The following is a 12,426-nucleotide window of genomic DNA, read 5'->3' on the forward strand; positions in this document are numbered from 1 at the left end:
GAATGTTGTTTACAACCAGATCACGTAAGAGTGCAGGGGGTCCTGCATGTGTGCTGTTTGCACAGTCGTGTCTATGTGCATTAGTGTGCCATTTTGGGCATGTGAGTCTTGTGTTTGAGTGTTTGTGTGTATGTTCTGTGTCGGGGTGAAGGGTCAATGTGTGGGTGGTCATCAGGGGTTGTGTTAGGGAAGCTATGGGATGTTGTTTTGAAGCGGGATGAAACAGAACGGAGCGGGAAAGGTTGCGAAAAGAAAAAAAGTCCTCGAACCAACGTCCAAACATTCAAACATTAGCCCTTGTAAGAGTGTGTCATCCCCGACTGGGCCCCTGTACTGACACACACACACACACACCCTGTCTTTCTACCTTGACCTCCCTCTGCAACATACACACACTTCTCAACCATGTCCACCACAGGCCTCGTGGATGCAGGGTAGATAAACTACAAGGAGGCAGAGTGACAGAGTGAGAGGAATGAGGTGGTTGTTTGGCTCACATGGAGATGCCAATGTCCTGGTGTCACATCACATGACTGTGACCTGTCCCTTTCTGCGTGTCAAGGGCCAGAGGTCATGGTTGTTATGAATCAAAACATACAACCAACAACTAGACTGCAACATCTGAACGCACTGTGATGAAGAAAACAGACTTCAAACTCACTTTCAAGCTGAATCTATAACCAGTGGGTGCCATAGTGATGCAAAACTGACACAGGCTCATGTAATACATCTCAGAGTTCAAATTACACCCAATTGGAAACAAATATCAAGCATTAAAACTGTAGAAATTATGAAAAAATAACCAATAAAAGAGACATATCATAAGGAATTGGGAATCAATAGTATTCCCATTGCCTGTACTTAAAATTCAAATTAAACCATCACAATCGGGACCTTTCAACCAGGCTTCACCATTTCAATTGGTGAGGTCAGATTAAAGTTCATGTCAGGGTTAGAGTAGGGGTTGGATTTATACAGCTAACTGTGATAGTTAGGAGTAGATTCTGTAAGTGAACCATCATGTTGGTGACGGTCCTCACAACGAGTAAATAAAGACGATGCTTTTTATAAAACGAAAAGAGTAAAATTTGAAGTAGCCATGTGTTGTGGATTTTTAGGTTATTTACAGGCCAATAGGTGTTTCAAGTGTTTGTGTCAGGTAGCCTAATCATTGATTTATTAACACATGCTCATGTTTGCTCACTTTTGCTGTTACTGATCTTGATAGGTTATAAGTTTATAAGTCATGGTCAGACGAGTGAGGACTAGTCAGACGGATGCCTTGTAAAAGGATGAAGCCCCTTGGATAAGAGGCGAAACGTCTTCCTAGACAAATACAAGTTCAGTTGCCTTCAATTCAATTTGTTGCCCAGAGATAAGTTTATAAGTCATAAATACAGGATCAAATCTGCAGCTATATAGGCTTTAAACAGGCTGGTAAACGGATTTTGGTCCAGATTTGTCTCAGTCTCACTCTCTCTATAGGCCCAGCAGATGGTTGCATGGTCTTCAGAGGATGAATCCTAATGCCTTCCTGTCTTGTTCCTCTATGCGCCACCATGAGGTTAATGTGTTCAACAATCTTATATGAAGATTGTTAAGACATTTTCATACAAAAACGTCTTAACAATCTTCATATATTAACATTAAATTTAGCCCACACATTCATATTGCCCAGAGGATGAACTGTGGTAACATTTTGGTGTAAAGTCTAATTTAAGCAGCATAATTGGGTTTCAAAAATACATTCATCTCTAGCCTACTATGATGCTCCAATAGCCGGCTGGAAAAAACAACAACATAGCCTACCGCCAAAAGTGTCAGCTCATATGAGTGGTCAAAGCAGTTTTTTTTTTTTTCTGGCAACCCATTTTTTTCTCCTGTCAGGAACTTTTATCTAATTAATAAAACATTAATAAGTGGTTTCCTAATTAGCTTTAGCTATGTTAGAAAGTGGTGGCACCACCGGATATTTTGTATAAGCACCACATGCTATTTATATAGAAAGTACATTAGACGGACACGATGTGAAAAAAGTAGCTAGGTTTAGAGGAATGCAGCGCTCGAACAATTCAGCAAACCTGAGCCTCTTCACATATACTGCCGCTCTCTCTTTCAGTCCCGGTGCTTCTGATACGTTCCTCGCTGCACGTCTCCCTGCCAAGAAGGCAGCTGCTAACCCTCAAAGACACACACACACACACACACACACACACGGCTGGCTGGCTGGCGAGTTAATTGAGTGTGGATGTCTTGAGTGGTTGACCTTCACGTACCCCCGCAGGCTCCGGAGGAACAGGAAGACCTTATAAGAACATTTTATTTAACTTTTTTTGGGACACTTAATAAATATATCGGATTTATTTTCTTGGCTACTTCTCTCCTCGCGCCTCTGTCCTCCATTGCTGGATAAATATAACCCATCTAACACAGGAGGACGAGTATGAAGCTGGACATCAGTCGGTGGGTTTCTCTCAGCCGTGGTCGCTTCTCGTTTTCTCTCATCAATGATAAACTTTTAGCTCCGGTCTGCCGCGCGCTCGCGAGGCTGCGCCGTGATTGGTGGAGACACGAGCTCCCTTCACTCACCTCGTCGTGAACGCGCGCCTCCCGTCCAGCTTTATATCAGAGCCCTTCATGCCGCGGTCATGCTGTGTACTGCGACCCTCTCTCTCTGCAAGGCCACACTCCCACCACCACCACCGCCGCCGCCGCCGCCGCCGCTGCAGCCTGCAAGCCGAACAGAGAAGCACCGAGCCCCGGGTAGCGTCGTCAGACATGCCGGTGAACTTGTCCGCGCTGGTCTTTGTGCTCTTCCTGCTGCTGGCCTGTCAACAGGTGCTGACCGTGGATCCGCATGATGTCCAGGAGAAGCAGGCGAGCCAGGCCAAGAGACGGCTCTCTCCGCAGAGCACAGGTGAGCTGGAGGGGACAACACTGTCCAGATGTTTCACTCTTTATTGATGAGCGGGTCGCTGTGCTGTGATATAGAGCTGCAATTGGTTACTTTTCTTCTATAAGAAATTACAGAAAAGGCATATGTGCAAAGAGCTGATGCATACCAGGATCTCTCACAGTGAGTCTGAAAGTGTTGCTCCACACTGAAAAGTCTAAAGACTGGTTTGTTTTGTGTAGGAACTGGATTATCCTTAATGAGAAACACGTTGTCTCTTGTTTATGATGCTGGATCTGACAGAAGAGAAGCTGCATTATAGCTCAATGTCAAAACACATAGCCTATGTCAATCGGCTGGATTATTGATAGGCTATTAATAGTTATAAATATCAGTGTTGACAGTTGCATAGGTTTGCAGTAAAGACAGGTGACCCATTTGTGTCCTGCACATGGGGACTCCTTCATTGCCTTATATTGTGTGCAGCCAGTCAGTCAGTCAGTTTAAACTGTGCGTCGGGCTGTGCCGTTCCGGGTCGTGCCGGGCAGCAGAGCGCGCCTCTCTTGTTTGCTCTCCTGCTCGGTTGGTGGCTTGTAATTCAATGCGCAGCTCCGGCGGCGCGATCCTGTCCAAGCACATTCCCTCCGTACCAGCAGGGCGGTGCATGACGGCAACCTCCGGCCTGGAGCTGACCTGCAGCAGGCTGCAACCACATCAAGAGGCGACAAAACCCACAACAAGGCGAACAGCAGCACAATAACAGTGTGCTGGTTAAACATTAGCCTAACCTAAAAAAAAAGAAAAAAGAAAAAGAAGAAAGAAAAAAAAGCTCCCAACAAGTGAACAGAATGTCCTCAGACGGAGAGGGAGGAAATATTTTTCATGTAACATTTGTGAAGATTATTGATTATTATATGAACTTTAACTGTGACCAGGAGCAGAATAAACTGTCCATCACTGATGCTGGACAGTCTCAGAGTCTCAGCTCATCCACCACAGTGCAGACTGTGTGTGAACTACTTGACCTGCTGCTACCACAGAAAAAAAAGAATGTACCCAAAATAAAAAGGTTACTGTTCTCCAACCCTTTGATTACAGCCATAACCCTGCTGCTTTCTTTTATGGGGAACACACTCTGGAGACAATTCTGTGTCAACAACTTTCATCTGATATGTGTGTGTAATATCCTGGAAAGCTTGGCACAGATTTAAAGTGTATTCTGTCACAGTGGTGTGAAGGCTGAGTCAGGTACAGACAGTGTGTAAGGTTAAACCTCTCTGAAAGCAAAACTGAAATCAACAGGACGCCCTGTACAAGAACATCAAACTCACAGCTACTTAAATAACCAAAAAAAAAAAAAAAATCCAAAATAAACACTGACTGGCTTCTCCCTGTTACACTGTGGCTCATCCTGATGTGTGCTGCAGTTCACAGCTCTCTTGTCTCTCTCTACCTCCGTCCCTCTCAGTGGAGATCCAGAGCTGCCTGGTGAGTTCAGGGGACGTCGGCTGTGGGATGTTTCAGTGTTTCAACAACAACTCCTGTGACATCCAAGGGTTGCACCACATCTGTCTCACCCTGCTGCACAACGCCGGACGCTTCGACTCGCAGGTATGGATGGACCAGCATGAGAGTATGACCTCATTTCACACACTTAAAACACATTTCATTTAATCCCTTCAGTCATTAGAGTCATTTGCGAGGAATGTTTGTCATATAAGGAGCAGTGTATAGTTATGCATGGCACTAGTTGCAGAACAATCTGAGAGGGGAGCTGAAATGAGAGAGGGAACAGCTTGTCTACTTTACTAGAATAGAAGTGCAGGAGGGAGAGATGCAGGTCGAGCGTCTCCAGCACCAACAGGCACAGTGTGATGTTCAGTACATATATACCATACACTTCTATACACTAATAAACAATAGTGCAATGCAGTGACATCTATTAATGAAATGCAATAGGAGGCACAAGTCACCATGGCAACATTACTGATGCTCGAAGTTACAGCGCGCTAATGCCCATCCCAGCTCGTTTATTCTCTAGTAATACAAACTGTACATATGACCTGTTGGTGTGTAATGGGGATTGTGACAAACCCATAGAGAATTATCATCCGTCTCCGCTGCTCCGCTCAGCTTTTTATTCTCTTTTTAGCTTAACTCCTCCCTCATCAGCCTCATTAAGGACTAGTTAACACAGGGGGGTCATCTCACAAGTAGGCCACTGGAGCAGATGCTGTCATGCTGTTACAGCTTGAACCAGGTCAGAGCTCCTGAAACACAAGAACTTTATTGGACCGGCAAGTTTTCGACTTGTGCTCATCCGGTCAGGGTAATGATAAAACACATCTCAGGTGGTATTTAAATAAGAGAGGTGTAACAAAAAAAAAAAAGAAAAAGGGCCATGTTACTGTAAATGGCTATGGCCTTAATTCAAAGGTGTGTTGGGGCGTTGGTCATGTGGCTTCAAGGCAATCGTTGTCACAGGCTGGTGGGGAATGTCCAGTAGGGGACATGTCATGGACTCCACCATGTTTTGTACAAAGTGCAGCTAAAGAGTTGTTCAAAACAAGATTTAAACTTAAAAAAGCTTGCAGATTTAACAGTTCCCTAAATTAGTACCCTGTAAACACAAATATATTATGAGACTATAGGCCTCTGCCTCCGCCTCCTACACAGGAGCACGGAGCCACACAGAGACATCTAATTGGTTGTTTTCTGTATCGCTTTGTAGTTGTTTTTCTCTCTTTTTAGTGGTTTTGTGCGTCTCTTCCTACACTGTAGACAGAGACATAATAGTGGGCAGAGTTACACTCAAGGCCAAATTTGACATTTTGAATGCTGCTTTGCTAAATGCCGACTATAAACTGCTGTTCTTCTCCTCCTCTTCCTCCCAGGGCAAGTCATTTGTGAAGGATGCGTTGCGGTGCATGGCGCTGGGCCTTCGACAGCGCTTCAGCTGCGTGAGCCGCCGGTGCTCAGCGGTCAAAGAGATGGTGTTCTCGCTCCAGAGAGAGTGCTACTCCAAACACCAGCTGTGCCTGGCTCTACGGGACCACATGGACACCATGGGCAATCTGGTCCAGTTCCACCTGATGTTTCCCCCGGGGTGAGAGAGACACACTGATGCAGCACTGACCTATAGTTCAGCAGTGGTAAACACTTTAACCAGTCTTATGGGGGCTAATGTTAGCAGTGGTGTTACTGCTGTAACAACTGTTCATTCAGTTTTCTTACCAGGAGACATGTTTATTATGGTGGTGCCATGAACATTTTTCAAAGATATTTTGACATGTGACTGTTCATAATGGTTGATTTACATGTAGTTGCTTCAGTTTCAGGCCCATAATAATTACTGTAAGCTCCACTTGCAAATATAATGAAGAGGTTTAATTAATAGCAAAGTCCTTCTAGGCAATATAGAACGTTTCTGTTAATAGTCAAAAATAGCCAGGCACTATTAAAACTATTGTAGTAGAAAGGGTGACAACATTAATGAAAGCTGGGTTAATATCAAAAAAATTAAATATAGCAGTTCAGCATTTGGAAATATGTGGTTTGAATTGAATTGAATTTTATTTTCGAGCAAATGTGTCTAAAATGAAAAAATAAAAATAATATATATAAGCAAATCATAATGTGCGCATGTTTAAAAAAGGAGTAGGAAGAAGTATGCAAAATTCCCACCCCTTTCTACTCATCATGTTTACTACATAAATAGCCATATCAATATGGCTATTTATGTATCTATGAATCTATGAAAGTGTGGCCCTTCACAGCCGAGTTAGACCGCTAACCAACAGACGGTTTACACTGTGTCACCTACTGTTGTAGTGATATGGCCCCGGTCACCTAGCAATCATGACAACATATAGCTAAGTGTGTGTGTGTGTGTGTGTGTCCCGTACCAGACCGTATGTGGAGCTGGTGAACTTCCTGTTGAAGTGTGGAGACGAGGTCAGGTCGTGGGTGGGCCGGCGGTTGCGCGGGCAGTGCGAGCAGCACTGGGGGGCGCTGTGCAGGAGCTTCACCAGCAGCTGTCCTCTCAACCAGTCGGACGCTCCGCAGCAGACCACCACTCCAACTCCGCCCACCGTGCCCTGGCCTTTCACCGTGCAGCAACCCACCAGGGCGGCCGAGGCAGGCGGCAGGAGCGGGCCCAACCTGATCGACAATGCAACTGAATCTGGTCTCTCAGTGTCTGAGAAAACCAATCTTACCGCGTCATAGAGCCACGGGCGAGTGACGCAGCTGTGCAGGCAAAGGTGCAGGCAGGGTACACAAAGATACAAAGATGGTGCACTTATTACTATAATACTAGCAGTAGAATGAGTAGAAGTAGTGGTAGTAGTAGTCCTAATAGTTTTTCTAGAGTATCCAGTGTAGAGTTGCTGGTTAAAGCGATGCAACATAACTTATTTAATCTGTTGGGTATTTTGTGCTATTAATATTTTTCTTTACATTTGACTTTGTACACGGATGAAAAACCAATTATCTACCTCACTTCAACATCACAGTAAACACCACAGTGGCTGTATCCTGCAGCGACGGGCATGGACACACACAAGTAAACACTACAGGGAATTTGTTTCTAGCTCAAGTGCAGCTGATGGCTGAAAGTCAGTATTCTACCTATTTAAGTCTGTTTTTGTATTTATGAGCATTGTTATTTTATGCAGCACGTGGTTGGCACACTATCAGACAGTCAGGGTGCGGTCTGCAGGAAGGGAAGCACTCTCCGGTTGTGACGTGTGATGAATATGTATTTTTGATGTTCTACTTGAACGATCACATTTCATACAGACCCCAGGCTTCAAGCTATATTTTGTAAGTTTTTATTTAAATGAATGGAAAAATACATTTGTAAGCAATTTTTGATTGAAATTAAATAAACTACAATGATGTCACTGAACAGAGACATGTGTGTTAATTAAGTCAGTCCTGACCTGTTAAACCGTTTCTCAGACAAATTCTCTACTGGTGACATAATGTGAGATATTCTGCCATCTACTGGCAGGTCTGTGCTAATGCTGCACGTCGACATATAGCATGTTAGAAATATATTCAGCTTTGCTTAAACAAACAAGACTTTTTGTTTAACATTCACACAGTCACTGAGTCAAGTTGTAGCAGACGTGATTCACTTAAAGAGCAAGAGTTCAGAGTGAGTGACCTGGACGTCTGACTGGAGGGAAGAATCACATCGAGGCACAGGGTAAACGCATCGACAACTGTAACAACAGTGAAACAGCCACCCAAAGCAGACACACACACACACACACAGAGACTGTAGTTTGACAAAAAAGTAAACAAGGTTATTGCATACAACAGCTTTGACCCTGGTTAGTCCTGGATGCCAGTTGAAGGGCCGGTCAGAGGCCCATGAGTGTGAAAATAGGCAGGATGTTAATTTCTCTCGAGGCTCATTTTTTTTTCTTATGTCACTGTGAGTAGAGACCGTCTCAAAGTGTGAGCCTCGTCCCAAACTGTGCAGACTGTGAGACATACATTCATAGTGAGTATCGAAATTCTTGCTTAAAGGGATAGTATAATATTTTGGCAAACTCGCCTATTGCCATAATCCCTATAGTCATAGCAGTAGATTGATTACCTTTAATTATCGGCGCATGTTGTTTTGAGATCCGCGGGGCAGAGACGCCAGCTGCTCAATACTCCAAAGCTCAAACTCCTGTCCTTAAAAACTTATCGAATACACGATCCAACAACTCCCAACAAAACGCTCTCGCAGAGAAGTTGTGACCTGCACATTCACCACACTATGAAATAATCATGTATCATCAATCATGTAACATTACAACGCACAAAGCAAATACTCTGAACTACTTCTACTCCGCCCAGCAGCCATATCTGGAATGTAGTTCCGGCTTTGCATTCGCCTCGAAATCAACTCTGTCTCGAAATGTTACATCATTATTTTATAGCGTGGTGAATGTGCAGGTCACAACTTCTCCACAAGATCGTTCTGGAGTTGTTGGATCGTGTATTTGATGAGGAACAGGGGACCAGTACCGTTCACCTCCATTGTGTTCACTGAGCAGCTCACGTCTCTGCCCCGCTGATCTCAAAACAACATGCACCAATAATTTAACTCCTATGACTATAGGGATTATGGCAATAGGCGAATTTGCCAAAATGTTGAACTATCCCTTTAATGTAAACAAACACCAAACCGAGCTTGTTTGAAGTGTGCTAAGGCTTTAATCCCACTGCTGTTGTTGCGTGAAAACCTCTTAATGCCAGTTTTAGCCCTTATGCTCATTCTATTCAAGTTGATCTTATAGAAGTTACTCACTATAATTTGCTCAATCTAAAAAAATGAGGCTTCTAAAATAAGGTAAACGCTGTTTCTCTATGTGCAGCAGTCCAGTCTCCATGTAGTCCATATGTAAAGATGTTACCTGCTGAAACATCTTGTGGTAACAGATGGAATACATTCTCCAGGTCATCGGGTGTGCGACTGAGCCGGTTGTCTAGATGAAGGGGAAGAGACGTTTCTTCAGGATGTAGAGGACGGTGGCGAGGAAAAGGGCCAGAGCCAGGAAGATGAGCAGCTTGTCCGTCAGCTCCCGCCGGTTGTACTTCAGGATCAGTTTCCTGCCCAGGTGGATGGTTCCTGTCATGTTCTTAAACTCCTCGTTGGTTTCCTGCACCGTCCTGGAGGAAGTGGCTGTGGTGAAGGAGAGGGGGAGGAGGGGGAGGAGGGGGAGAAAGTGGGGAAAGATCGGAGATTGCGGCATAAAAGAACAAGAGAAACTTGAATTTCTAAGGAAAAAGGTTCAATTTAACTTCTGCGCACTCAAATACAGCGCTGCTTGAAAGTTTGTGAATCCTCCAAACATGGTGCCTGTGATTGTGGCCAAATTATTCAATTTTGGACTCATCTGTCCAGAGAATGGACGTCCAGAAGGTTTGTCCAAGTGCTCTCTGGCAAAGTTTAAACGGATAACTTTGTTCTTTCTTGAGAACAGAGTCTTCCCTCTAGCAACTCTCCCATGAATAATACCATGTCTATTCATTTCTCATCTGATTGTAGACACATGTACAAGTATCCCAGATGCTGCTTAGAGAGGTCTGCTACTCTCTGGAGGCGATGGGTGGGTTGGCCTTTACCGAATTATTACTTCTTTCTTCTGCTTCTTGGTGAAAGTTTTGATGGCCGTCCACCTCTGTGCAGAATTGCGGTGATTGTGGTGACTGGTACGACAGCTGTTTGGTTGGTTTCCTCTCTCTTTTAATCAGTGCTGCTCAAAACCTTTCCAAAGGATGTCTTATTTGATTCGTCTGCTTAACCGATTACTTAAGCAACCACATGTGTTTCACCCGAATCTATTACCTACTTGATTTTACCACTGAAGCTGGGGCTCACTAACTTTTGCACATAACATTAACCTGACATTTCATATATAAAAACTGGTGATGATAAAATAACAAAATCATGGTAAAACAATAGAATAATCTAAACTGCTCAAGGGGTTCACAAACTTTCAAGCAGCACTCACTGTATACAACCACATGGATAGAAAGTAAAGTATTGTGTTTTTTACCCAGTGTGCCGATGGTGTCCTCGCTCTGCATCACCTGCTCAGACATCATCCTGCTGATGGACATCAGACTCTCTGTGATGTTGCTGCTGGTTTCCACTAGACTTTCTTTAGTTGCCTTCCTGAGATAAACACACACACACACACACACAAAGCAGGGCTGCTGTTTGTCTGTTTGTTTTACAATCCGGCAGACCAGCAGTAATACGACATGACAGTGGGGCTCTGGTTGTAAGCCAGCCCAAAGCCGACTGCCTCCGTGACAGGCTTATACTCCCTGTTTACACCCAAAATGTGGGAACTGCTGTTCAAATATTGCACTTTACAATGGCATGAAGCTGATTGAATCAATATTTCATCACGACAACAGAGTCTCGGCGGAGCTGCACTTGCCTCTGTCTGGTGCTCTGGTTTTCTCCTCCACACAGCAGCATGTCCTTCTCCATGTCGTCTATGGCCAGTTTACAAGCCAGGTTCGCTTTCCTCCACGCAGTCTGGTTACTGCAATCAACAGAAACCAACTTTGAAAACTTTCTTCATCTCGTGTTGGTCGGTTGTCTGGTGACTTTCTAACAATCCCAGGCCAACAACTGTTTCTTTGCTTTACCACTTGTATTTATCTGCCTCTCAAAGTCTCATCAGCTCCACATTTGGATGTACAGTAGATTTGTTGTTTCATTATAAGATGAGGAAACCTTTCGTGTAAAGAGTTGATGTCGATGAGGAACTGGAATTTCAGTTTGCCAAGAAAAATCTATTTACAAAGTGAAATAATGTTAGTAACATCAAAGGGGAAATGAAGATGGCTGCTGTGTGGTTTTAAACACCTTAACATTTGCCTTCGCTGGCTCTCTGTCTCAGCCTGAATGTCCTGTCTGTCCGTCTCTCTGTCCTGCTCTCTGGCCATCTGCTCCATATCCTGACAAAAACAACAACAACACCACGCCACATCAGGTAAAACTGTTTGGATTTTAAACAATAGATGTGACAGAGCATACATATGTGATGAGGCTGACCTGTATTCGGAGTCTGAGCTTGATGAACTTCTCTTTGACCTTTGAGTTGAGCTCCCTGAGAGAAGACTGAGGGCCAGGGCAATCCATGATGTCCTGCAGGACACGCATACAGGCAGCACACAAACACACACAATGTGAAATGTTGCATGACAAAATAAGGTTGGGAATACACATTACATATATATTGAACAAGGGGCTGTTTAACCATTATCCAAATGAAAAATCAAAATACTGTAAATTTTAGACAAACATATTTGGAAATCTCATTCGAGTTTTTTTTATAACGTTACATCATTTCTGTTAAAAATTGAACACCCAAATACTCGTCAATTCAAATAGTAAACGTAATGTTTTTTTTTACGGTAATTTTCCTCACTTATCATCATCGCAGTGCCACTGAAGTAAGTTGTGTAGATCATATCCGATGATCCCATTTTATATTAAACCTTAGAGCTGAAACTCTTCCTGTCTGACCAGTGTGTTTTCTGTTCCTTGTTCTGCTCATTAAGGCGCAGCTAAAAACAAACAAAAAACCGCCCAAGACACCGAGAGGTCAAACTGTACGGTGTGTTTCCCCACACACAGAGACGGAGACTATTAACTGTTAGCAGTAACTGGACGAAACAGTCAAAGATGGTTTTAACCAGCACGTCGCTGAAGGCCATTTTCCTGTTCACAAGCCCAGTTAGGTTCAGTTAGCGTTAGCTTGACGAACAGCTCTTCACGATCAAACCGATACCAACAAGAACAAAACATAAAACATCCCTCACAGACGACACGTTTCCAACTCTTACCTGAATGAGGGCCTTGATTTCTAGGTCATATTTAATAATTTCTTGTCCACAAATTCGGACGTGGACGTCCATAGAAGACGCCATGTTTGTTTTTGTACGGCAGCCTAGACGCCCAAAAGACGAGCTGCGGAAGGCGAAGCAACAAAGCTATTGAAATTCCCTCT

General features: G+C 43.9%; 2 protein-coding genes across 4 annotated transcripts; one reads left to right on the plus strand and one right to left on the minus strand.

Annotated features, from left to right (window-relative positions):
- The first annotated feature begins 2,666 nt into the window (after positions 1-2,666).
- On the plus strand, positions 2,667-7,178 carry stc2b (stanniocalcin 2b). Its single transcript, XM_083986856.1, has 4 exons — positions 2,667-2,917; positions 4,362-4,504; positions 5,788-5,999; positions 6,802-7,178. Exons 1-4 carry the CDS (start codon positions 2,779-2,781, stop codon positions 7,118-7,120), a joined length of 813 nt encoding a protein of 270 aa, XP_083842982.1. The 5' UTR covers positions 2,667-2,778; the 3' UTR covers positions 7,121-7,178.
- Positions 7,179-7,735: 557 nt separating this feature from the next.
- Positions 7,736-12,359, minus strand: bnip1b (BCL2 interacting protein 1b). 3 transcript variants are annotated; one of them, XR_014595929.1, is made up of 7 exons: positions 12,263-12,359; positions 11,469-11,561; positions 11,280-11,371; positions 10,842-10,953; positions 10,456-10,570; positions 8,857-9,578; positions 7,736-8,651 (listed from the first exon to the last, which is right to left on the minus strand). XR_014595929.1 is itself a non-coding variant. In XM_083986858.1 (6 exons), exons 1-6 carry the CDS (start codon positions 12,344-12,346, stop codon positions 9,382-9,384), a joined length of 693 nt encoding a protein of 230 aa, XP_083842984.1. In that variant the 5' UTR covers positions 12,347-12,359; the 3' UTR covers positions 8,754-9,381. The 3 variants fall into 3 exon arrangements, 2 of the variants coding, with proteins under 2 accessions (XP_083842984.1, XP_083842983.1); XM_083986858.1 differs by lacking the exon at positions 7,736-8,651 and having other exon boundaries at positions 8,754-9,578; positions 10,456-10,574; positions 10,846-10,953; XM_083986857.1 differs by lacking the exon at positions 7,736-8,651 and having other exon boundaries at positions 8,754-9,578.
- Between the last annotated feature and the right edge of the window lie 67 nt (positions 12,360-12,426).

The sequence above is a fragment of the Trachurus trachurus genome (assembly GCF_905171665.1).
Source record: "Trachurus trachurus genome assembly, chromosome: 14".
In the NCBI taxonomy this organism is placed as follows: domain Eukaryota; kingdom Metazoa; phylum Chordata; class Actinopteri; order Carangiformes; family Carangidae; genus Trachurus; species Trachurus trachurus.